Below are 26,252 nucleotides of genomic sequence, written 5' to 3' on the forward strand. Positions count from 1 at the left end.
CCCTTGGAAGAAGGCTTTGATAGAAGCAGATTTTCTGCAGTGACAAAAAACATACTTGAAGGTTTTTTTTCCCTTTCTCTGTCTCTCGTTTCCTAGCTCCTGTCTACACGCCACTGGCAGGAGTCACCATCCCTTCAGCGAAGGATTGCTGCCTTCCAAAATCCTTTGGCAGAATCTCCAAGAGATTTGTTTTTCTGTTCCTTCTTATTTTAGAAACAGTCTTAAAAAATAAAAAAAGAAAAGAAAAAGCTGACAAACTGATGTGAGAAGAAACTGATTTAATTTCACTTTTTTTTTTCACAGAAACTTTCAGAGTTTATCACTGACCAATAAAATTGGATAATATTACATTTTTGGGGAGAGGTGAACAAGTAAACAAACATGTGTATACCCCATGATCACATTATTTTTTTATTGTTATTAAGTAATTATACAAAGGAGTTATAATTCCATAAGTCAGGTTATGAGTACAATGTTTCTTGGTCAATGTTATCCCTTGCTTTGTTAAGTTTTTCTTTATTCTAATCAAGAAGCAACATGTGCTACAAACTGAAGACTTTATTAAAAATCATTTGTAAGTTAAATGAACTTAATAGCTTAGTGGTGGAGGAAGACTTGTTAATAAGGCAAAATAATGAGTTATGTGAATAAACAGGAAAAAATGAAAAGTGTTAACTGTGACATTTCAGCGGTTACATGATTTTAATTATTCTTTTGATAATAAGCAGACTTGTGATGTGTATTGAAGGGACTGAAACCTGGGCCCACTATGGAATTTGCAGTTGAATTAGAGCTTTGTTTCTTGCCTTTGGCAATTTTCTGGAAACAAATGGAAGTGGTTTTAAGACAGTGTAAAAAATCTACCACCTACCAAAAGAATTTCAAAGGCAAGGTGGTAAACATGTGTAGTATGTGTGTGTGTGTGTGTGTGTGTGTGTGTGTGTGTGAGAGAGAGAGAGAGAGAGAGAGAGAGAGAGAGAGAGAGAGAGAGAGAGAAGAAAAGGTAAAGAAAAAAATATAAAACTACACACATTGTATTTATTTGTGAGACAGAGAAACAAACAAACAAAAAAAAAGACCCAAGAGTGAACCAGGCCCAAGCCAGCTCCTCATTTATTCTTGGCTGCCAAAGGCTTCCTGCTGATCTTCTTGGATTTGTCATTGTTCTTCTTTGGGGGTTCTGGGTTCGCCTGCATGTGTCTGCCGTAGAGGCTGAAAAGAGAGGGCAACATGAGATCTGTTTTCCTAAGACAAGTTTCTACTGGTAAAGCTTTAAACAATAGTCTCCAGAAATACTCAGTAAGCCACAGAAAGCTAAGAGATCACCTGTTTTCACCAGGTTGAATACAGTATGAAAGAATGAAAAATTACCCTACACATAATACTTGTACAACACAAGCCATGACACTCAATCACTGACCCTTTTTGGGCAGGGTGTGAACACAGCACCGGAAATGATCTTCAGGACTGTTGTGCTGCTTAGGAAGCTGGTCCACACAGAAGTTTCCAAGTCTGTTACTCTGCAAGTCAACCACAACAAAAGTTGGGTTGAAGTAAAGAGACAGAGTATCCCTTTCATGAAAAGTGAGCATTATGCTTGGCCTGAAACCCTGGGGGGGGGGGGGGGGGTGGGTGGGTGGAGCTAGTGGCTGGTTAATGTGACAAAGAGCAATGGTGTCCGAGCTGGTGCAGGCTGCATATGCATGATTGATAGCATGGGGTTGGCTATCACCCATCAATGTCATATTAATAAGTACTGTTGATTAAATGTTGACAAAGTGTCCTACAATTACAGTGGATGGTATTCACTGCAGAGCAAGGCTGACTCCATGGCAGAGAGAAGTTAACGAAGCAGCAGCTAGTAATTAATCTATACTTTATGAGTGATTTTGATTAAATGAAATTAAAAGCAGCCCTAGAATAAATACAGGTCAGTCTTAACTCCCTGGTGTCCTAGGGGAGTTCTGAGTTCTCTGCATCCCTCCAGAGGAAAGGCTCGATCTCATTCTGCCGATTACACCTGTCTTGTATCGATGGAACAAGAGTCTGTACCGTATTCAAGGTACCTCTAACTAGTATCCATCCAAAGAATCTTGCCTATCCTTTCAAATAGTTAGTTTATTGTTGCAGTGCTGAGGATCAAACTCGGGGCCTTGTACATGCGAGGCAAGTACTCTACTCTTGAGTTATACCCCAGTCCCCACCTTCTATTCTTGACAGTGTCATTTTGTGGCCACACCTATGGCATGTGGATGCTTACATGTTGGCTAACTAACTGGGAGAAGACCAGGCATGTGGGAAACTGTCTATCAGATGACATGATTAGAGAATGGTGGACTCTGGTATTTTGTTGGGTCATACTATAGTGAGTCTTCTTCAGAATCTGCCAAGATCCCCGTAGGGGCCAGATGAGAAGTTTCTACCAGCTGTGACTGGAATAAAGTTCTCTGCCTTTCTGTAGATGGGAATGCAGACTTGGCAGCTAGCAAAAGATGGAGCTCTGGGGGCAGATAATGAACACTCAGCCAGGAATAAGGAATGCCTTGCTGGAAAAAGGGAGGGCCACCCTCTTGTGTTAAAAAGGTACCATGTAGCTGGACAGATAACATGAGAGCCCACACAGGGGCCTTCAAACTCTGGAGCAATTAGGAATTTCAAGAATCTCTGCTAATGTAATAGAGAAAGCAGCTTAATGCTACCCTGCCTAACACTGCCTTCCCTGCAGCCACAGGACAGACTCCACTTTTCCCAGAAGGACCTGCTGCTCACGAAGCGCATCCTTAGACCTACAGAAGTTCCCTTCCTCCAAGCTTTATAAAGGCTCATAGATGCCAGAGACTAGGTAATGGATACTTCTGGAGGATCAAGGTCCAAAGCTAGGCTGGGTAAAAGGCAATATCATATCTGAAAAAAAAAGTAAAGCCAAAAGACTTGGGGGTTGTTGCTCAATGGTAGAGTGCCTGCATAGCAAGCACAGGACCTTGAGTTCAACCCCTAGTACCACACACACACACACACACACACACACACACACACACACACACACACACACACACACACACACACACACACACACACACACACACACACACACACACACACACACACACACACACACACACACACACAAACACATACCCCAAACCAAAATAAAACAATAACAACCACCAAAAACTATATTGGCTTCTACAGAGAGGAAAGTCAATGCATCAGTGCAACTTTATCTCTGCTGTTGTGGTCAGTTCCTGTCCTAATGCTGTCCCTGTCCTAATCTGTGCAGCCTGTACCCTAGCATACTGTTTTTACTCAAGGCATGGACCACACTTGGGGCCTTCAGGCCACAGCATGACCCACGCTGGAGGCCTTTCACCTGGTACCAGGAACAAGACTGATGCAGTCCTGTGCATGGACAGGCAATTCATACAGATTTGGGGTCCTCTTACATCCTTGTGCATCTTTCCTCTGCTTTCTAGCCCCATGTCTCACAAAAGGAAAAGAATTACAGTAGACTCTTGGTGGTGGTACCTATATAGTTCCAAGGAGATTGACACAGGACAATTGTGCATGCTTGGAGTGCACAGGGTTCAGTACGGTACTGTGGATGCTTGATTCATTTTCTTTTTATTGTTTTAGAACATTTTCTTTAAATAGCTGTGCAAAGGAGCTTCAATTCACCATATGAGTTCATGAGTACCATGCATCTTGATCAGTGTCAGCTCTTCCATCACTCTCCCTTTATCCCCATAATATGGCCTGACTTCCACTAAAACATGCTGCCTTTCAATAGATCTCCAAGTTTTACTTTTTCACCTCCATTAAGCATATTCATTTTAACCTTGCTTACAGGGAGGGGGTATTATTTGCTTTTGATGAGGCAGATTTTCACAAAATTAAAGGCAGGGAAGAACCCAGCAGATTACATAACAATTTAAACACACTCATGGCAACGTATGTCTACATCAGCTAAGCTGCATAAGGTATGCACAGGAATGATAAGTTTTGTTTTTTACTTTCTTCTGGTATTTTTTTTTTTTTTTTGGTCAGTCATGGGGCTTGAACTCTGGGCCTGGGTACTGTCCTTATGTTCTTCAGCTCAAGGCAAGCGTTCCATCGCTTGAGCCACAGCACCACTTCCAGTTTTCTAGTGGTTTATTGGAGATAAGAGTCTCACAGACTTTCCTGCCTGGGCTGGCTTTGAACCGTGATCCTCAGATCTCAGCCTCCTGCGTAGCTAAGATTACAGGCGTGAGTGAGCCACCAATGCCCGGCTTCTTCTGGTCTTTTAAGCTTTATGACTTCTTTTGCCTACACTTAAGTCAATGTGGTTATAAATCTACAAGTAAACACACTGGGTGGTAAGCAAGGAGTTATTACAAATAAATGAACTGAAGTATAATAGGCTCAATGGATAGTGCAAATAGTACAATTCTTTAAAAAGACCAAGTCAAAGACCAACAAAGTAAGTTCCAGGAAATGGGTACCTGCAAGAGGGGAGGGTGGGGCCAAAAGGAGAGGGATGGAAGAATGAAGGAGCAGGGAGAAGAATGCAGGCAAGAATTCCTATATACCACAGAACTGAGGAATATAAGGGAAGGGGTGGGTGGAAGGGGGGTGAAGACATGGAAGAGATGAGCCAGACCAAGATGCATTGTACACATGGATTGCTTTGTTAAATTGCCAACAAGATCAATATACAACCTAAAATGAAGGAAAGTGAGGGAAGAGGTGGGTTGGGAGGAGTGGGTGAGAATGTCGACAGGGGTAACAATGATCAAGAGGCACCATATTCATAAAGGACTTCGGTGAGTGGCAACTCCTTTGAACAACTACTTAAATAAAAATATTCATAAAAACTAATAAATCTGAGAATAAGGGGGGATTGATAGAGAGCACATAGTAGATGATGTATACTTTATATATTTTATATATTGTTATATACTATATAATTTCTATATGTATCATATATATATATATATATATAATATATATAGCAGGGGATACATGATAGATGCCCACTGTCCTATCAGACACAATTAAACCTGAAGGGTTATAAAAATCTATCGTCATCACATCTGTGGAAACTTTGAAACACTTGGGTGCTGGGAAAGAGGTTTGGGACAATAATGAGAGCTGATAGGCAGGGGAAGAGAAATAGGTCTGACATGACATCTTCTGTGTGTCAGGTTAGAACCAAAGCAGGCCAGGAGGTCTGTCCAGAGAGGTGGAGGCTCAGCTGACCTGGCAGTATAAATCCAAGAACGAGGGTTTCAGAAAGGTTTCCAAAAGCTGCATGGTGCTCAGTGGGGTGTTCCTTTGAAGGAATGTTCTGATGTTTCAGCTCCTGACTTTTATACTCAGGTCCCACTGTGTGTGCCTGGACCTCGTGTTGCTACAGAACAAGCTTTTCCAACGAGCCATATGGAAGGCTGCAGGCCTGGGTGTTTCCATTCTGGTTTTGACACTGACTGGCTGTTAATTTGGTACAAATATCTGCAGCTCTCACCCGACTCCTGCCTGTCAGGCTTCAGCCCCTTCATCTATAAAGGAAGGATGTCATTTTCTTCCCAGAGTGCCCATGGTGACTCAATAAGCCAGGTGATGTAGAGAAATCTATTGCCAGTGAATACTTGGGGAAAAATAGGACTGGTGTGGGGCTATAGTCAAGAGTGACTAAATAAAGATAATTACATGATTGCCTTGTTTCATTACAGTTCTTTCCTAGGACAAAGACCATGGCATTTTCTATCCATGTGAAATCCCCAAACACCTCTGGAAGAAAGGGTTTAATCCTCTTTGAAGAAAGCAACTAAGGCCGAGCTAAATGCATGGCCCCATTTCCACGGTGACTCATCGCGGAGCTGGATGACGCGACTGTGCCCTTTGGGATCTTTTCATTCCTCCAGCTGTGTGGGCAGACAACAGCGGCCTTTTTGTAGGCAGCCATTTCCACCTGGAGATGAGGCTGTGGCTGGACAGAACAAGACGGGTCTCAGGTCCAAGTCTTGGGGGCTATCAGCTATTAGCCATGGCTCTGTCTGTGACAGACAGACAATGGCTGCATCTTAATCCCTGATCCTTGTGAGCATTTGAAATGGCACATGGCAAACAGAGCTAATGTGAATATCTTCTTCCTCTCCCTCTCCTCTCCTTTCTTTTCTTCTCTTCCTCTTCCTCTTCCTGTACTAAAGACTCAATTTACAACTTTGCTAGACAAGTACTCTCTGATTTAAGCCATATCCCCATCCTTATGCTTTTTTTTTTTTTCAGATGAGGTTCTTCATCTGAACTGGCCTCAGATGATGATCCTCCTACTTCTGTGACTCAAGTAGCTGGAACTCCAGGTGTGCACTACTGTGTCTGACTCTCAAAAGATCCTTATAATAAAGAGGTAGAAGAGCCAGAGGTAGAGAGGTGTGACAGTGGTGCTACCCAAAGTTTCTCATCGGACTCAATGGGAAGTCCCAGCGTGAGTCAGAAGGCTGAAGACACCAGGAGAAAGTGTAGCTCAGCGCTACAAAGAACAGTCAAAGCCCTGCAGGCAAGTAATTGAGACTGGGCCTAGAGAGTACCAGGGTGCTGTCCACTTGTCCAGTACATGGCTGTGGGGTGGCACAGGGCAGAGGAAGATAGAGCTGGTGTGAGTTAAATGAAGAAGGTAGCAGGGGGCATAGCTATACAAGACAGGTGCTTACTGGAAGCATCTGCTCTCTGAAGGAATCGACAAGCAGGGCCCCTAAAATGTCATAGCATCATAAACCACAGAAAATAAATCTGCAACGAACACAGCTCACAACCTTCCAGATCATTTCACATCTTCCTAATCACTCAGCTTTCTCTTCTCTGGAAGTGCCTTTTCCCTGCAGGGCTGTGGTGAGACAAGCTTCTTCTCCAGCTTGGCCTCTTTCTTCTAATCTCTTAGACCTGGGCAAACCCCCAGCACCAGTCAGATCTGGCATTCTTGTCCCATTCCCGGGCAGCACTGGCCCTTTCTGGGATCTCTGCTCTAGTGGCACTTGCCCTGCTCTATGGGAGCCCTGGGCATCTGCAATGCAAGTTCCTGGAGCAGAGGTCTGGCTTGGCATTCACCTCTTCCTTCCCTGCTGCCTTCTATCTTGAAGGACAGGTGGCCCTCAGACTGTCACTAACATGCCATTGCCTGATATCCTCATTGGAAAAAGATGAAAATTCTCAGCTACTGTAGAGGGCTCAGGAAAGATTAAACTAGACATAATCCTGTCCATGTGGGCCACAGAGATATTTCAGAGGGTACTTCTCACCTTTAATATTATTGGTTTCTGCCTATTATATCTATCTCTCCACTCATCCATCTGTCACTCCCTCCCTCCCTCCATCCATCTAGCTATCAATCTGAAACACTATGGAGACTATGATGGTCTCAAAGTCACCATCTTCCAGCTTTAGTCTCCTGGGTAATGAGATTACAGGTGTGCACTGCCACACCTGGCTTGCAACTTTACTCGCTTACCAAGTTCCAGGATGCCAGCTATTTGGCCAGTTTCTTCCACTTCATGCAAGCTGTTACCACACCTGCCTTGTGGCCATGTGTCTTTTGGGGGTAGAGCTCCCACTGCACAGGGTCCAGCAGGCACTGCCAACCTGGCTAGGCCAACTTGAGTATGTCGTCAAAGGAAAGCTGGCTCAAGGTCACCTATGAGGTGGGCAGCCATCCCTGGGGAAAAGGCTCAACTCAGGAAGTGAAGTGGGCCTTTTACTCAGTCCTAGAAACTCTTCTCTCCTCTTTAAAAAAAAAAAAAAAAAAAAGAGAAATCTGAGGTTTGTAGAGGATAATTGGGAGATGATGAAAGAGTCAGAAAAAAGAGAGGGCGCTCTGAAGTGACAGGAAAGAAGCCAGCCTTCTCAACAGCCTCCCTGATGAACAGGCTTTGTTGGAAAGACAGTTTCAAAGGTGAGACGCCCATGGATAGTCTCAGCCGGGGTGAGGAGCGAGCCAGGCCTGATCAGGCTCACAAGTCTCCTCCACTGCCACCTCTAAAGTTCAAGGGTGAAAGTGGGTGAGGGGCTTGCCTGGGCTGCCAGCTGAAGCTGCCCTGGGGAGGACCACCGATGGAGGAGTCATTGTGAAATGATTCTGCACACTGCCTGCGTGGCCACTTTAGGGATGCATTAGTAAAGCAGCTACTGACTGACCACTTTACGTTTCATGCAACCGAACAACTATGGCCGTTGGTATCTAAGATTGCACTACAAAATGGCCTCCCTCCCCCCTCTAGCCTGCACATAGGAACCCATTCTGCAACCAGTCTATTGATTAAACACGCGTGCCTTTCACTGACATCCACGTTTTAATGCATAGGACCACCTTTTGTTTTGGAAAATAGATCAGTGAGCCTCATCATCATTGCATTTACTCTTGTGGGTCTGCCGCTGGAATCTCATTGTTTTACTATAGGAGCAACCATGGTTACTGTGGGCCAGCCAATCCCTTCTTGAAAATTTCCTCTCTCGGCTATAAGCAGTGTCCTGGTTCTTACTAGTGCTCTGGAGACCTCTTTAGTCCTTTTTATTTCTTTGGATTCTCTTCCCCAGAAAGATCCTCTCATTTTATATAGCTCCTGTGATTATCTCCAGCCATCAGCTCTCTGGGTCCCCACTCTCTTCAGCCCTTTGTCACCTGGGAGACTCAGCTATCAAACCCAACAAAGGGCAAAGGCAGACTCCTCTGCCAGCTGCCACAGGTCTGGGCCTCCATGTCTCTGGACTTCTAGGCTCAGAAGAAGGTGATGTCCCTTTCACATTGCATCTGCGTCCTTTATCCATTACCATAGGAACTGAGTTTGTAGTTGAGGTTGATATGTTTCCTCCCCAGAAATAATTTTCAGCCCAGTTGGGACCATGGGGGATGGGGAAAATACTGGGGGGAGGGGGACGGAGAGTACTGGAAACTAGGCTAAGGGACATGTTACAGGATCATTTAAATGCTTTCTGATATCTCGTGTATTCTGTTTTCTATCAGTGTAGTTTCTATCATCGCTTTCTGATTTTTTTCTTATTATGTAGCCCCAGCTACCCTTGAATGCACTAGGTAGCCCAGGCTAGGTTTGAACTTGTGATCCTACTGCTTTAGCCTCCCACATGCTGGGAGTGCCCAGCTTACCCATTGTTTTTTTTTCCCCCTCTTTCCCTAATGCAGGTCATAGGCTACAACACTGATCTGTTCTTAGTCTCCCAGAAGCTGGTGCCTTGCTTCTCTCAATGTGTGCTATACCTGACTGACAGAACAATCACACTTTGGCTCATACAAGTGAGACAGCACCTCTGCCTCCAGATGGAGGATCCTGCCTGGCACTTGGCACAGGGCAGACACTTGGGAGCCAACTCATCCAACTGCATCTCCCGCTGGGCAGTAACAGTCATGAGGAGGGTGCAGCACGAGGAGTAGATAGATAGATCGAAGCTGAGTTCAGCAACCTATGATATGTGTATCCCTCAGTCCTATGTCTTTCCAGAGTCCTGCTACCTTTTTTTTGGAGGGTGGGGGGTCAGTCCTGGGGCTGAACTCAGGGCCTGGGTGCTGTCCTTGAGTGTTTTTGCTCAAGGCAGCGTGCTCTACCATTGTGAGCCATACCACCACTTCCAGTTTTGAGGTAGTTAACTGGAGATAAGAGTCTCACAGACTTTCCTGTTCAGGCTGACTTTGAATCACAGTCCTCAGATCTCCTAAGTAGCTAGGATTACAGGCATAAGCCACCAGCACCGGGCTCCCGCTCTCATATTACTTAAATCACTTGTGTATCTTTTACTAAAATAATACAAAAAGGGAAGACAAGTTTATTTACAAAAAAATCCATGCTGGTATGTACATAATTTGTGTGTGTGTGTGTGAGCGTGTGCGCGTGCGCACGCATGTGTGCCAGTCCTGGGGCTTGAACTCAGGGCCTGGTTGCTATCCTTAAGCTGTATTTACTCACAGCTAGGGGTCTATCCCTCCAGCTCCAGCTTTACTTGAGGCTTTTTGGTGATTATTTGGAGAAACGAGTCTCATGGACTTTTCTGCCAGGGCTGGCTTTGAATTGTGATCCTCAGATCACAATCTTCCTAAGATTAGAGGTGTGGTACACTGGCACTTGGCTAAAGTACATTTTTTTTTTTTTTTGGTGTGGTCATTGGGCCTGGGTGCTGCCACTGAGATTTTGTGCTCAAGGATAGTGCCTACCACTTTGAGTCACAGATCTATTTCCAGTTTTCTGATGGTTAATTGGAGATCCTCTAACCTCAGTAGCTAGGATTACAGGCATGAGCCACCGGTGCCTGGCTTATGGTACATAATTTTTAAGGCACAGTAAATGCTACAATCTTTTCAGGTCCTGAAATTACTACAAATATCGCAGAGTCTGGCTCTCGTAGCTAGAGAATCACAACAAGCATAATACACCTAGCAGGCGCAATGGATGTCAGATGAGTTTGGGCTCATTATAGTAATTCCCCCAAAAAGCAAGTCCAAGTCAGTTCACGGCCTGGAATTAGCATTTCATACCAGCCACCATTTATTCAGGGTTTCGTTGTTGTTGTTGTGATTGTTGATTTTTCAGATCTTCGTTGCCATATCCTGTAGTTGCTGCCTGGGTCCTTCCTAAAATTCAGGTATCATTCGCATTTTGAGACCTAGAGGCCTTTCACAGCATCTCCTCTAGATCTCATGATTACTTTCCATCAGCTCTTGGATGATAAGGTAAAGTGATTCTAGCCTCTCAGCTGACTGCCTTGATGACAAAACAATGATTACTCCTGAGGTCACACACCCATGGTTCACTGACACAGCAAGACAGAGCAGCAGGTCCTATTATTCTTGTTTTCTAAGTGAGGAAATCAACACCTGTGCCACTTTAGGCCTTGGTGGAAGCCAAAGCAATTATTCCAAAGGAGTTAAAACTTCTTCACCAAGTTATGTTGTCTCTTATTGCCTTGTATTTCTCAGTTTGGTATTCTGCACACTAGGTAGGCACTCTACAACTTCAGCCACGCCTCCAGTACTTTTTGCTTTAGTTTTTTTTTTTTTCAGGTAAGAGTCTTATAGTTTTGTTGTCCAGGCTGGCTTTGGATTATGATCCTTCTCCAACTTCTGAAGTGAAGTCATAGGCATGCACCATCATGTTCTGCTGCCTCCTCCTCTTCCTCCTCTTCTGGTACTAGGATTTGAACTCAAGGCCATGTGCTTGCTGGGCACATGTGCTTGCTGGAGTTTCTATCACTTGAGACAGGGTTTAGGATAGAGCCTCCTCTCTCTGCCTCCTAAGTAGGTGGGATTATAGGTGTAAGCCACTGTGCCAGCTTTTTGTTGTGTTTTCTTAATAAGAGTACCATTTTTCCTGAGAGTATGGAGTATAGACTTCACTTCTTTTGTATTCTGTATATGCACGGCACTATGAGCAACACATTGTGTGCCATGTAAATATTGTGTTTCTGGATGCCAGGTATATGAGAGGTGCAATCTGCCGTTCTGAAGTCATTTGCTCATGTCATATGCCTCCCTACTGTTGTTTTGGGTGTTTCTATGGAAAGTCCTTATATACACCACTAAATGAACCAATTTTAAAACCTAAGTGCATGGCCAGCAAAAAATAATGGAGAGAAATAATGCTGCTTATCATCTTATGGTAGGATGCTAAATATAACATCTCTACAAATAAGTCTGTGGACAGGGTGTGAAGCCTAGATTACTAAGAAGCATTTGCAATATCTTTATTTGTCTTATCTAGTAGCTATGAGGGACTGGAGACAGAATCTCAGCCTGAAAAATGCTGAGTCTTAAAGAAAAAGGGAAAGTAACCGTTATCCTAATCCTATGAGAAATCTCATTAATTCAAAAGGCAATGATTTTTTTTTGAGAGATGCTCTATGCAAAGTCATTCACAGTCACATGGGCCTGTTCCATTGTCTCCATTAGAACTCACTGATCTCCCGTCCCAATGCAGCATAAAAAGAAAATACGTGCTAATTGCCAAAAAAGAATTGTGCAGAGATCGAACCTTCAAAAAATACCATGTAGAAGAGAAGACAGGTTTCAACACATCCTACATGTACCACACTATCTGCCCCACTGGAGGGGAGAAAAGAGGATTGCTGGTTGAACAAAACTAACAACATCATGCACAAAAGATGCTCATTAAAGTTCATCATCCTGTCTACTCTAATGATGCTTTTACTTCATAAAAATTCCCCAAGCAGTCGCAAGGATATCGGCAAGGTCTTTGGTTATGTATCAGAGGTCCGGACTGTCACAGGCGAGCATGTGGTTCAGGAGGTACACTCCCCTGGGAGGGAGCAAATCCAGCTTTCACGGGAAACATGCAGAGAAAAATCAATAACCGTAACTTGCTTCTCTGCTTAAGCATTTAAGAAAATAGGTAATCCTTTTAAATTAAACTGCAGAGTGCTAAATGTAGCCATTTTTAGAATAAACTCAAAGGCAAAAGGAAGTAAGTCCAAGAGCACTGGGGTTTCCCAATGAACTTCTTTTCTGATAGCGGCTCCATACCTAGATTGGATTTTCTTGTCTTCATAAAAGAATTATTTTATTACTTGGTATCTGTAGAGATTCAAAAAGAGTATGAATGGGGTGCCGAGGTGGGAGGGGAGGGTACATGCCTAGCTACTCAAGAGACTGAGATCTGAGGATTGTGGTTCAAAGCCAGCCTGGGCAGAAAAAAAGAGTTTTGTGAGAACTCTTATTTACAATTAACCACCAAAAAGCTAGAAGTGGAGCTGTAGCTCACATAGTAGAGCACCATTCTTGAATAAAAAAGGTTAAGAGCAGTGCTCCAGCCCTGAGTTCAAAAGTCCAATTCTGGTTCACAAATGCACACACACAAACACACACACACACACACACACACACAAAAGATACCTATAGTATATGTTTTTCTGGGTTTGTAATACATACACAGTTATACACACTGACTCATAAACATAACATAGAAAACAAGAAATTATTTTTATGGGTAAGTTATTCTTTCTAAAATTATTCTCAAACCCACTACTATGAAAAGAATTACTTAAGCTTTCAAAAGCTAAGTGATCATTTCCCAATAGGCCTCATAACATTGGTGCTAACACTACCATTTCATATGTATTTTACTACATTTCACCAATAGAAAATCAAACAAGGAGGTTATACAATTGGGGATGACTGAGGCAACACTCAAAAACTTGAATGTAAAGCAAGTAAGATTGCATCCAATCAAATGGTGAAATCAACACAAAACAGACCAAGGCAGAAACATGACATGTCACCTGAATACCACTGGCATAACTCCTAGGCCTAAGGCACCACTGTAACCAGTCCAATGTACTGACTGGCAGAAGAGCGGTGGTTCACAAATGTCTACAGTTGGGTAAATGAAGGCAGTGGGCACCCATTCACCTTCATGGAAAGGTACTGGTGACCAGCCAGCCATGAGAGCTGTACACACTCAGGTAGAACAACGTAATGTCTCAACAAGGAAGCAGACATACCTAGAAAGGTGATAGTCCTAAACTGCTAACCCTGACCATGCCTATCTAGTCCAGTCTCTAGCCAGTGCCCACCATTATCCTGTTCTCCTTTCTGTTTCCCACTCCTAGCCCCTGCTATTCCTTCTGCCTGGAATATTCTTGATGTTTCCCTGAGATGCATACTACCATCATCCTCATTTCAGAGGGGAGGAAACTGACATAGACAGCATAAATCCTGGGATGAGAATGTAGCCCTTGGACTTCAGAGTCAGAATGTCACCTCATGTCACTGTCACATGGCTGATGGCTCAGCCCAAGCCTGTCACCCTGGCTAAGCTAACTGGTTCACGCACAAGCAAGTGATTCACAGCAGACAATGAGAGAAACAGGCCTAGGGTGTTAGCTCAAACTGGTAGAGAAGAAAAGTGTTTTCTGTGCTGTTTGACTTGAGTGAAGAATGATATGAGCCCCCACTGCAGACACCCCCAAGTTGGCCTGCTGTGATCAGAGCCTACCTAGGATAGAAACCAGCCCAGACAGAGCAGAACTAAAAGAACAAGAGAGAATGATCTATTAACATGGCTTGTTCCATAGATCATGACATGCATGCCAGAAGTCCACTGTACAATGGATTATTTTTAGTATACAATCATCAAATAATGCCTTCTTCCTCTTTGGCTTTGGGTTCCTTGTAATCAAAGGGATGCCGGGTACAGATGAACATGCCATTATTCTGGTCTGCTTCAAATGGGAATGTTCCAGTGAGGACTTTGCCTACAATGTCTTTGACATTAACTTCCTTCTCACCGTGTATCACTGTAGATAGTCTATTTGATTACTATTGTCTGATGCCTAGAGAGCAGAAACCTGTCCATCTGGTTCAGGGCCCTCTGTGTGTGCCATTGGTGTTCAGTGAACAGTAGCTGACTCACTGAATGAAAGCATGTGTTACTGTACTTACTAGGATATATTGGAAGTAAAACCAACTTGTAAAATGGCTTCCGGGGTGGATCATGAATGTCTCTGAAATGTGAGACTACATTTAAATTGTTTTTGGTGCTCTAGCTCTAGTACCTGGCTTATGACAGTCACTAATAAATATGGATGAGTAATGGATGCAATGAATTAGCCAGGGAACATTTCTTAATGTCTTCAATGACTAGTCATCAGCTTCCTATTTAGAGTTGTCCAGTGAAAAGCCATGTGCTGGGTTGGCTAAGGCAAGTCTCCTGGACTTAGACCAGAAGTTACTTTCTGTCATGGAATTCTGGTTCTTATATCAGTTAGGTGTTTTCTCTGGTGTGCTGTGGGATTCCTGAGGCGAAAGGTAGAGGCAACGTGGAACATGTGGTAATAATGGGACCACGAGGCCTTTTGAGTTGTGTAGTCTCCCAGGAGACATGTGAAGATTCCCTTTCTCACTCATGGGATAAGTGGTTCCAGTAAATTCTTCTGTGGTATAGCATGAGCTTTTGCTGAAAATGAACCATAGCTAATGCTAGTAAGAATGAATTGAAGATAGTAGCTGCTGGTGAAAGAATTCAATTGAAATGAGCACTATCCTTTGGATAAATCACAGATAAGAATTGAATTTTTCATATCATTGGAGGACTAGTCTCTGTGGTCATACAACTTTCCTTCATGAGCAACTCACAATAACAAATTCGTGAAGTGCTCACTACATATTAATGTTCTAAATGGGAATCTTCTACAGCATTTTCTACATTACCTCCTTTAAGTCTTAAGCAATATCCCACAAATGAGACCATGCAGGTCTACATGTGTTCTGTTGCTCTTAGATGGTGTCACGTAACTATGAATGCAGATATGTAAAAGAGAAGACTTTACTTTCTCTCTTTTGTTTGTCAGACAAGGACAAATGATATAAAGAGTACTGCTATTTCTACTACCATCACTATACTGCTTTTCCTCCCTTCTTTTTCATTTTTGTGGCTAACTATATAGGCTCTCTCCTCTTGGGAATATCCATCCCATGGCGATTTGACCATAGTGGGTGACACAGAATCAAATCAACAGAAAGCTGGACATCTCACTAGACAGAAGCATAGGACTATAGGTATCAGAACGCTGAATTGAGACTTACATGGTATTATGGTTAACCCACTATGTTGCCCTATTTTCCTTAAACAGAAAATGGGGCCTTTGAATTTACAGGTCTGGTCAGTGTCCCAGCCCCCTCTCACTTGACAGCAGGTGCCATATATTCATGAAGGACTTTATCCTACTACACTCAGAACCCACTGAAACACATCACTATGTATAAGGGCTCTGGTTCAAGTTGAATGTCTGAATAGAAATTACATATTTGAACTATGAAACCTGTACTAACACTTCAGTTACATTAAACTACTTGAACCCTGACTAAATCTGTGGGACTCACATATCTAAGGTTAATTCTGGTTGGTTGGTGGTATGGTGCCTGAGATCTTAGCATTGTATTATTTTTCCCTTCCTCTACTGTCCAAGGATTTCCAGTGACATGAATGACATACCACTGTCAACCAGAACAAGGATTTTAAAAAGTCAACACTAGATTCCAAAACAAACTTAGAAATTGAACCAAGTTACCTACAACACACATGGCGTTTCAGCCACAAGGCTCTCACGATAGACTTTGGGATAAAGCAGTGATAGACACCTGGAACTTGTGCCATTTCCCTAGCACAACCAGGATACTTTCCATGCGTTGGCAGGCCTGAAAACATGGCAGATAAAGTGGCTTGTGCTTTTCCTCATTCCTTTTTGGTATAATGGCCAATGACACCGAGGTCAGCAGCAGGAAACAAGCTCAGCTCTTGGTGGGAAAGGGGATATGTTGACATTCACAAAGAAACAAAGAGGTATTTGAAGACAAGTCACTGACTATGGCAGGAACAATCGAGAAGACATCCAGGCCTGGGAGTGTGGCTAAAGTGATGGAGAGCCTGCCCAGCAAAGACAAGGCCCTGAGTCCAAAATCTCAGTAGTGTAATGATGAAACAAAACCAAACAAAACAAGTTTATGAGGAGACGTCCATGAGGGTTGTATCGCTGAATTTGTGGATTCTACCCTCCTTTTTGCTTCTATATTTGGAGTTTTATGAAAAAATATATACCCTAAAAAGGAATGGAGAGTTTAAGGTTTTAAAAAAATACACCTTCAGCCTTGATATTTTAAGTCAGAGTTTTAACAATCTCAGAAACACGCATGGTCGGCAAGTACCAAAAAAAAAAAAAAAAAAAAAAAAAAGACTAGGACGTGTGTGGTTTGGGCTTGATGTAAAATAAGATTAGTAAGACAATTTCAGCACCCACCAGGAACCTGGGAGAAGACCCTGGGATGCAGGGAGAGGTGGACCTTGCTCTCTGGCCTGAGTTTCCCTGTTGGATGCCTGCCTGTATCAGGCAAAACTGTAGTTGTGGGTGGGGAAGGAAGATCTGAAGCTTGTCACAACAGCCCCTTAAATCCAAGAACCTCAAGTGTTTCATGAAAGACTCTCACCCACCAAACACCCCTGGAAGGTGTTAGAATATTCTAAATGCAGATGGTGAAGGAGAGGTGAGAGTTAAAGTGTGAGCTGGAGATGCCAGAGGAGTAGGGTATCTGGGAAGCTCCTCCCCTACCCACGATGACGACACCAGGGATGGGAGATCCCAGAGCAAGCACAGTATGCTAGTGACTCAAACATCTGTCACTACTTCCAACTGGCCTGGAGCGAGGAAGGGCTACGGGACTAACTTCAGGTGGCCACGTGCTGGGACATCTCCTTCATGAAAGAGAGAAGGTGCTTTGATGACTTAAGGCTCAAGAATTAAATCTGTGGGTTACAATTCCCATTCCATCTCAGTGTTTTCTCCACAAAACAGGACTATTCCAGAATCCTCTTCTGTTATTTCTGAGATAAGTAATGACCTGTTTCCCAAAGCTACACATCTTCTTTCCCTGAAGCAAGGTAGTTCCTCACCCTCTGGCCTCTTGGTATTCCTTTGTTTGATTTGTATCTCCCAAATCACTGAGGGCTGCCATCTTCAGCTCCAGCTAATACTGACAGAGAGCCATCTCTTAGGGGTACAGTGGCATCAAGTTGACTTTTAAAATATACAATACGCTACACTTATCTGACTTGTAATACTGGTTTGAAGTAAAGGCTCTGCAGAGGTCTACAGAGTTGGGGAAAGAGGAGGAGAAGGAAAGAGATAGTCTAGGGACAGACACACAGAGACATGCAAAGAGAGAGACAGGGAGAGGCTATGAATGAGTGTGAGAATCATTCTTATTGTCAGCATCTGTGCAGAGGTTAAATTGTTAGAAGGTATTCTGAAACTCACCTATAATTCTTGGCATGTGGGCAACCTGAGACAAGTTACCTAACATCTCTGAGAGTTCTTTAGCATCTGTAAAGCAGGATCAATGACAACATGCAATAAGCCATATGCAACTCTTAGGATTGTCGTGAGGATGAATTAACATTAAGTGCAGATTTCCTAGCAGACACCAAACAGGTGCTCCATAAGTCAAGACTGCTGAACACTGGCCCCACCACTGTGGTTGTCCATCCTCAACTTAAGTGAAAGCTACAGAATTGCAAAATGCCGTATGGTTGTCTGCTCAACGTTTTACACAAAACACAGTTCCTTTCCAAAGAGATTTTTTTTTAAAGCTGAATTATGTATGCTTAAGGAAAATAGCAAATGGCAGAGAACATATGGAGGGGACTGTGGGTATAAAACTACCAGCAAGTTTTGCCACTTTCTGAGCCTGATCTTCACTGAGGATAACATATAACCCTGCTAGTGCATGCTGAAGGTAATTAGGAAGAGTTCTAGGAAGGTTTGCATTCACATGCTCTGTCCATGGTTCTGAACGGGCAAGTCACCAGTACTAATTGCAAAAAAATGAATAAGGGGATTGAATACATTTTCAGTCTCTCTCTTGCTCCAGCCTTCCCATTCACAGGCTAAGCTGTTCTGGAATCTATTCAGGTGGGAACCGCATTACGTAAGAGTCAATAATCTTTATGGTAACTCTGCAGTGAAAGTGTCATTTGTTGTAATGAACACTGATCATAAGTTAAGCCCCTAGCTACTCTCTCTCTGTTATTTTTCATTACACTGTTCCTTGCTCTGTTATATTTCAGGAGTACTGAGGGAATTCATCCAACTATGTTCGCGACTCAGCTCTTCGTTACTCAGATTAGATTTTGCTAAGATGCAATGGAGTAATTTGCAAACACACAGATTCTTAAGGAGATGCATCAGACACTGCTTGTGCGTTCTCCTCTGCTGATGCCAGCAGGCAAGCTCCCTCCTTCTCTTTTCCCCTGCTTATTTGTCCCCTTAATTAGCTATTTTCCTCGCTATTTATTTTCCAGTCCATTCGCAGTATGGTTCTTCAGGCCCAAATCTGAGAGAGTATTAGCAACCCATTTCTGAGTATCTTTTTTTTCTCCCAGCAGTAATAACTCTTTTGTTCAAGTCAACACCCAGAATAATGTTTCCAAAATCATCATCGCTTCTCCCACAAGTCTCCCTTGCAAACACCACTCTGCTTACATTACAGTAACCCCCCCCCCCCGCCCCACTGGCTGCTTTAAAGGACACTAACTCCAAAAGGCATACCAGTGAGGGGAAAGCTGGGATGCTTCCTTTTTTTCTTTTTAAAAAACCAATATGAAAAATTCATTTAGCATGCTGTATATGAAGCATGAGAGTGGAATTTCCATATGTCTCTGTGCTTTGTGCTATTGGAACCGCTTATAAGAAGGCTGTGTGTCCCCAGGGAGACCACGTCACCGTCACAGCTTCGCAGTCACTAGCCATCACAAAAGCATAAAGAACTCGTGGCAATGGACCTCTACCCAGAAACACCAGTGGGATTTATGTCTCTCACTGGGCACAGGGCTTCAACCCACCCACATCTGACACTGGCCATGGTGTACTTATGAATAATGTAAAGTAAGGATAAAAATACAGCACTTCTGGGCATCAAGTGTCTGAGCTTCTCCACCCTGGGTACCTTTTAGGGACAGAGTTGGCTGGGAATGTTTCTTACAAGGGCCATACAGCTAAATGAACTGAAATGTACTGAGGCGGGATGCTGAGGAAGCCAGCCTCTGGGCCTGTGATTTCCTCTCGCGATACATCAGAAACTGTGAAGAAACGTTCATTAAGATCTCTGCAGCTCTTTAAAAACAACCTGTTCCCGTCCCCCCTCCTCCCCAAGAAATGACCTAGTGCCTTAGGGAGGGTGGATAGCTATCTACTGATGAGTGGGAAGATCATGTGTTCAATCCACACCAGAGTATATTCTTAGGAAATTTGGCGAGGCAGGGAAAAATGACAGTGTTTGATTCTGAGGTCCTTGCAGGAAAGGTGGGCACACAGTCAAGGCCAGAAAATAAATGAGTTCAAGATAAGGGTAAGGAAAGCAGTTCTGGTGATGCTGGGATAAATTATGTGCATCCTGACATTAAGGACCAGAAGTACAAAAATGTGGCTGGGTGTGATAGTTTATGCTTGTAATCGCAGCTACTTGGAAGATGGAGATAGGGGACTGCAGTTTGAGGCTGGGCCAGACAACAGGTTGTGACACCTACCAAAAAACAAGTTAGGTGTGGGGGTTCACACCTGTGATCCAAGCTATTTGGAAGGCAGAATTAGGAAGATTGTGGTTTGAAGGCTGGCTTGTAAAAAGTTAACATGAGACCACAGTAAATCCAAAAGGACGGGAGACCATAGATCAAATGGTAGAACTCTTACCTAGAAAGGGCAAGACCCTAAATTCAATCTCTACTCACATAAAAAGGTGTACACACACACACACACACACACACACACACACACACACACACACACACACACACACACACACACACACACACACACACACACACACACACACACACACACACACACACACACAGTAAACTAGGCACGGTTAACCAAATTGAGCTTCTCATATATATCTAGATCTAGATCTAGATCTAGATCTAGATCTATATAGATAGATCTAGATCTAGATCTAGATATAGATATGGGAATTCTACCTGTAACCAAACAGCAGGGTTATGAGGATTAATATCAGGTATTTAGAACTTGATTTCCTCCTTCTGGAGCATAATGCTTACAATAATTGAAACAGTCTAACTCAAGACACATCTGTTTATTAGGAAGTACTAAGAAATTAAAAATGAGTTGCAAGACCTACATGGAGGGATGTTCAGATAAAAACAACACCCCTGAGATAACACTCAAGATAGTTTCAAAACTGTCCGATGCATCCTGCCAGCATGCATATATCTGCCTGGCGTGTGTAACAGAGCGTGCCATGTTTTCACCCCACAGTCTTGTCAACTTGGTTCCATTATGAGGCTTCCCTGGGGTAAGAGTTGATGGCAACAAAGTCCACTATCAGTTTCCCTTCTGACAGGGGCAGGAGTAATTGCTGTGACAAGACTCAGCCAATCTAGACATGACTCGTGTTTCTTGAACCCTTCTCTTGGTAGGAAAGGCTTTATCTTATCCCAGAGGCATGCGTATCAAACAGGAGCCGGGGATGTAGCTGGGGGATACAGTGCTTGTATAAATGAGGTCCTGGGGCTATGGCTTTGCACTTGATACCTAGTACTGAAAAAAACAATACCAACAAAACAAGTTAATAAAGACTGTATTTTGCTTGGATACCTTCAGAGAAATATGCCACGTGTTTCTTTAGTTGGGAAGTGGTAGGTCAGCCCTTGTCCCAGAGAAAATATCAAAGCAATTCTGTAGGACTGCTGAGCCCAGACATACGGTCACATATGCATTTAGAGCTACACAGACTAGGAACATTTCTTAGCTGGATCTGTAGAGTGAAAGAAACCTTGAAAGTAACAATGGTCCTATCTTCTTTCATCTTTAACTTAAAATGTTCGTTCTTAAAAGAATGTGGCTCATGCCTATAATCCCAGCTACTCAAGAGGCTGAAGCCCAAAGGATCAAGGTTTGAAGCCAACTTCAAGATCTATCCAAAAAATAACCAGTCAAAAAGAAGTTGGGTTGGGGACATGGCCCAGGTGACCAAGCAAGGTAAGACTGAGGCCCTGAGTTCAAGCGCCATACTAGGGGAGAGGGAGGAGAAATGGAAGTTTATTACAACCCAGTGAGAATTTCAGAAAAGGGTTAAAATAAAACCGTTAGAAGTTTCCTCATGAAATGTAACTTCTATTAGTAGTCTAGTATTTTTTTTCAACTTTTCATCCAAGTAACTTTAAAAAAGAAACATAGTGAACATCACAGTATATTGATAGGCTTACTGCATTATAGACCCCATTTAACAGACACCATTCACATAGGCGAGTCTTGAATGTAAATCAGCGCTCTGTGAGAACAGATGTGAGAAAGCACACGTTCAATAGCTGAGTCAGAGGACAGGAAGATACATCAGACTCAGCTCTAGATCATGGTGGAGCAGAGAGAGCCTCATCTTTATCAGCCTATAGAAGACCAGCCATTCTGGGCCATGACATCCCAGTCTCAAGGATAAGGACCTTGGACTAGGTGCTGTTTTGGAATGCTTTTTTTTTTTTTTTTTTTTGGTCGGTCATGGGGCTTGAACTCTGGGCCTGAGCGCTGCCCCTTAGCTCTTCACTTCAAGGCTAGAATTCTACCACTTGAGCCACAGTTTTCTGGTGGTTTATTGGAGATAAGAGTTTTATGGTTTTTCCTGCCCGGGCTGGCTTTGAACCACAATCCTCAGATCTCAGGCTCCTGAGTAGCTAAAATGACCGGTGTGAGCCATCAGCGCCTGGCTTTGGATGATTTAAGGAAACACTACTCAAGAAACTTTGTGACAGTGCATAGAGACTCTCTAGACTCAGCCCCCATGTAAAAGCCCTGGGGTATCCAGGCAGGGAGTTTAACAAAACTGCAAATCTGCAGAGAGAACTTAACAAACCAAGTATGTAGGTATGAAATGAAGGAAAAAATTGCACATGAGATTATAAATCACATTAAAAAAAAGAACCCTGTGCGATCATGAACACTTTCTGTAACACAGAGTTACACACACACATACACACAAAGAACATTACAACTTAATCTTCATAGAATCCTCCTTCTCTGGCTAGGGATGGAGAAAACTAGAATTCAGTGGTTATTAACTTATCAAGAGACTTAAGAGGGCAGGGATGTCACCGGGATTTTGAGGTACTTCTTATTAAGCCCCTTGCTTAACGCTATGAACAAGCCTAGCCATCACGGCAGGTATGCAGTATTTACACTGTCTCCCCTTAACCACGTCTCCAGATCAAGATGCCCAGCCCCTGGCAGCAGGCCGTATGCACAAGGACCAGCAGTGCTAGCACACCCCACAACAGTGAGGACCCCCAGCACGGAGGAGCCGCAGTAGTGATACTGTTGCTTTCCTTTCTGGTCCCATAAATCTGATTTCTCCCTCCACCTGTCCATCACTCTTCACTCATTAGAAATCTCACCAATCCTTCTCAGAGCCCAGCTCCTGCGCTAGTCACTTTGGCTATTTCCCGCCCCCCCCCACCCTAATTCCTCCTTGGAAATCACACTTCTGAAATTGCTGGGTGCTCTCCATTGTGTGCACTGGGGCTTGTTCCTGCAGCTCAGGGGGAGGGGAGGGAGCGATCTGTGTAGTTTGAAAATCTCCCTCTCCTGCAGTGACACACTTCTCGTAAGCTGAGAGGATGCTCTGGTTTGCTGTCTGAGATACCGGCTCTCTGTGCACACGCCTCAATTAGGTGACTGTCCTGAAGACAGAGACAGTATCCTATAAATCTCTGTCCACATAGGCTGGGCCCCTACACACAAAGTATACTTACCAGATAATTGCTCATGGGCTGATTGATTAAAAGAGCCTCAGACTCCCTCCCTCCAAGAGTTCATAAGAAGAAATAGACCACGAAGCTGAAAGATACAGCTGGCTTCCTAATTAATATTAGTCACTTGGCAGTTCTTAATTAAAAACTCGAAAATAAAGACCCACCTCTCTACCATGCCAAGCGGGTATCACCTTCATTAGTATTGGAGTGATGGAACCACAACTTCATTTTTATCCACTTTTCTCTGCCCTGCCAGATGGGAACGTTAGCTACATGGTATTTATTAATATAATAAACAAAGACAAGTGCAGAAGCTGGGGGAAATTCGGGCAGTTAGTCCTTTATACTCTTTCAACACAAGCTTCCCAGAAAACTTCTATCTTGTGAGAGAGAGAGAGAAAGACAGAGAGAGGAGGAGGAGGAGGAAACTGGGCATAGATTCTCTCTCTTCATCCCCAACATTGATGACATACTGTCCCCTAGGAATTATGCCTTAAATTTCCTCACTTCTCATGATAACCATGCAGTTTCAAGGCTTATCTGTCCATGACTCAGATCCATCTATTTCTGGTTCCTGAATAGCTGGCCTTACAGGTATACAACCTCATATTTGGCTTGTTTGGGGGACAGGGCCTCATTAATTTTTCCTGAGCTGGACTCAAACCATGATCCTCCCGTCTCTGCCTCCAGAATGGCTAAGAGTTGCAAGCATTTACCACCACATCTAGCTAAGAGTGCTTTCTTCTTCTATGTCCTAGAATGGGCACCCCTAGGAGACAACCTCCAGCATCAATGTCTTGGCATAACCCTGTTCTCTACTCTCAAAAGTGTCATTTTGCCAACAGATTGTTATGGTCACTTTACTTATCAGGTAATGAAGGAGACATTAAGGGAAACGAAGACATGGTGGATGAATAGAACCAACAAGGTACATACAACTCTCTTGTCAGGGCTCAGTCCAGCCCTCAAAAGTTGAGGCAAGAACTCGAGCTTTGAAGTCATCAGTGTGAACCCCAGGTTACTTCTCATAGGCTGAGAACTTGTGGAAGGGACTTGGATTAAGCTTTCTGATTTTCAAAAAGGGATTGCAGACGCACAGCTGCACACAGGATGGGGAGCACTAGGTACCAATGCAAAGCACTGGGCATGGGGGCTGGCAAGCAGTGAGTGCTCAGCACATTTTAATCCTTCCTTTTCTCTTAAACAGCCACAATTCCATGCCATGATCCTCAGAGCCCCTGGGCTCTGCCGGGCAAGGCTGGCTTGTCTGGGTGCACCCAGATGATCTGAACAGTGCATTCAAGGTAGACCAGGACCCGAATCCCAACCCCACTCCTTTGGCGCATAAAGAGCTGCCTTTGAACAACAGGTGCAAACCTTTTCTGGGCCATCTCATCTCATAGAATGGCTGTCTTCCCTTGCAGACTTTCTGGAACTCTCTAGGGCCATCTGTGGTTATTCTCATGAGGAAGTGGATGGATTTTACTAGGTCAAAGTCTTGGAGGCTAGATGTCTCTCAGCAGCAACCTGCAGCATGGTGGGTGCTCTTCCATCTGGGTGTCACAGGTAGGTGACAATCTTGCCTGTCCTCACTTGGTACTCCTGGAATCTCAATCTGTTTTGCATGTGAACACAAAGCACTTTCTGCCAACCTCAATATTCCTGAGATGCAACTGTGTGAAACCCAAAGGGGAGACTGCAAAATGTTGTTGGGTTTTTGCTTTTGGAGACTGATTAAGAAGTTTTGTTTGCCACCGCTGACTGTGACCACTTAGAGAAAGAATATGAGTCGCCATATTCTCAGCTGAGCAGTGAGAGTTGTCTATTCACAGAATTTCTACACACAGATGCAAATGCCTATTACTTCTCAACGCTGGGCAAAGCCAGGAGGGTCCAGGCAGGAGCAACAATAAATGTACTCAATAATAAGTTCTATTCCTTTGTGAATCATTATTAGCTAGGGAAATAAAATGACTTAAAGATGTGGAGAAGGTCATGTTATATAATCTGTACAAGATGGTAGGGATTAGAGATTACAGAGAGTGATCTTCCTCACAGGCCTCCTGGAAGAGTGAATCAAGAGTTGCAGTACTAAGCACAGTACTGCAACAGTACTATGAGCACAGTACATAAGCATAGTACATAGCAACTGCTAATGAAACTTAGGTCTTATTGCCGATATTGCCAGTGACCACCCTTTCTATCTCATGGTGCTTAACTAATTGTCAGCAGAAAAATGAAATTTTTTCTCTCTGCCTCTGTGGAACTCCATCCAGAGGCAAGGGAAGTCGTGGTGAAAGGCATCTTGTCTGAATTGAGAGATGGATCACGTATGGCAAAGTGCCCGGAAGAAAGGGAAATTTTCCCGATAACTCTGACACTCAGAGGATACTTCATTAGCCTGTCCATTACAAACCACTGAGGACACATATTTATTGACGACAATCTGCCAATTGATTAAACATCTCAATATATGATGCTGACTTTACATTAATTAGAAGCTGGGGAGAAAACATGAGTCTAGAAATTAAGGTAGATAGTTTGGGTAAGTCTTGTAACAATTCTGCTTGCGTTCACCCTCTGCAATGTATCATAGCATTATAGAAATCAAAGAATAACCAATAATCTTTAACCACATCAGAACAGACTATACCCACACAGCTATTAATACACTCATGAACTCACCTTTCCCAGTAGATTAGGTTTATTTTATAATCTATTTTATGTCTCATAACTATTATTTTATTCTTTTTCAGAATTATCTTAACATTTCACTAACCACACCATTTATTTTTGTCTAAATCAGCTAAGTTCCAATTTCACTTATTAGGTATAGTGATTCTAAGAAGCTTGATTATTTATCTTTATTCTCTATAAAATGTTGAATAAACTTCTGCCAGAGACAGGTAGGGAATGCATTTATTGATATACACTGCATATATGTTCTTA

General features: G+C 43.3%; 1 protein-coding gene across 1 annotated transcript in view; it reads right to left on the reverse strand.

Moving 5' to 3' along the window:
* Positions 1-917: 917 nt before the first annotated feature.
* Rsu1 (Ras suppressor protein 1) overlaps positions 918-26,252 on the reverse strand; it is a 165,605-nt gene continuing 140,270 nt past the window's right edge. Inside the window, exon 9 of the mRNA XM_069990435.1 lies at positions 918-1,212. Within this exon, the coding sequence (XP_069846536.1) occupies positions 1,110-1,212 (103 nt within the window). The 3' untranslated portion in view covers positions 918-1,109. The remainder of the gene's footprint in view (positions 1,213-26,252) is intronic.

The sequence above is a fragment of the Dipodomys merriami genome, unplaced genomic scaffold, assembly GCF_024711535.1.
Source record: "Dipodomys merriami isolate MVZ:Mamm:240054 unplaced genomic scaffold, mDipMer1.0.p SCAF_4, whole genome shotgun sequence".
Lineage (NCBI taxonomy): Eukaryota > Metazoa > Chordata > Mammalia > Rodentia > Heteromyidae > Dipodomys > Dipodomys merriami.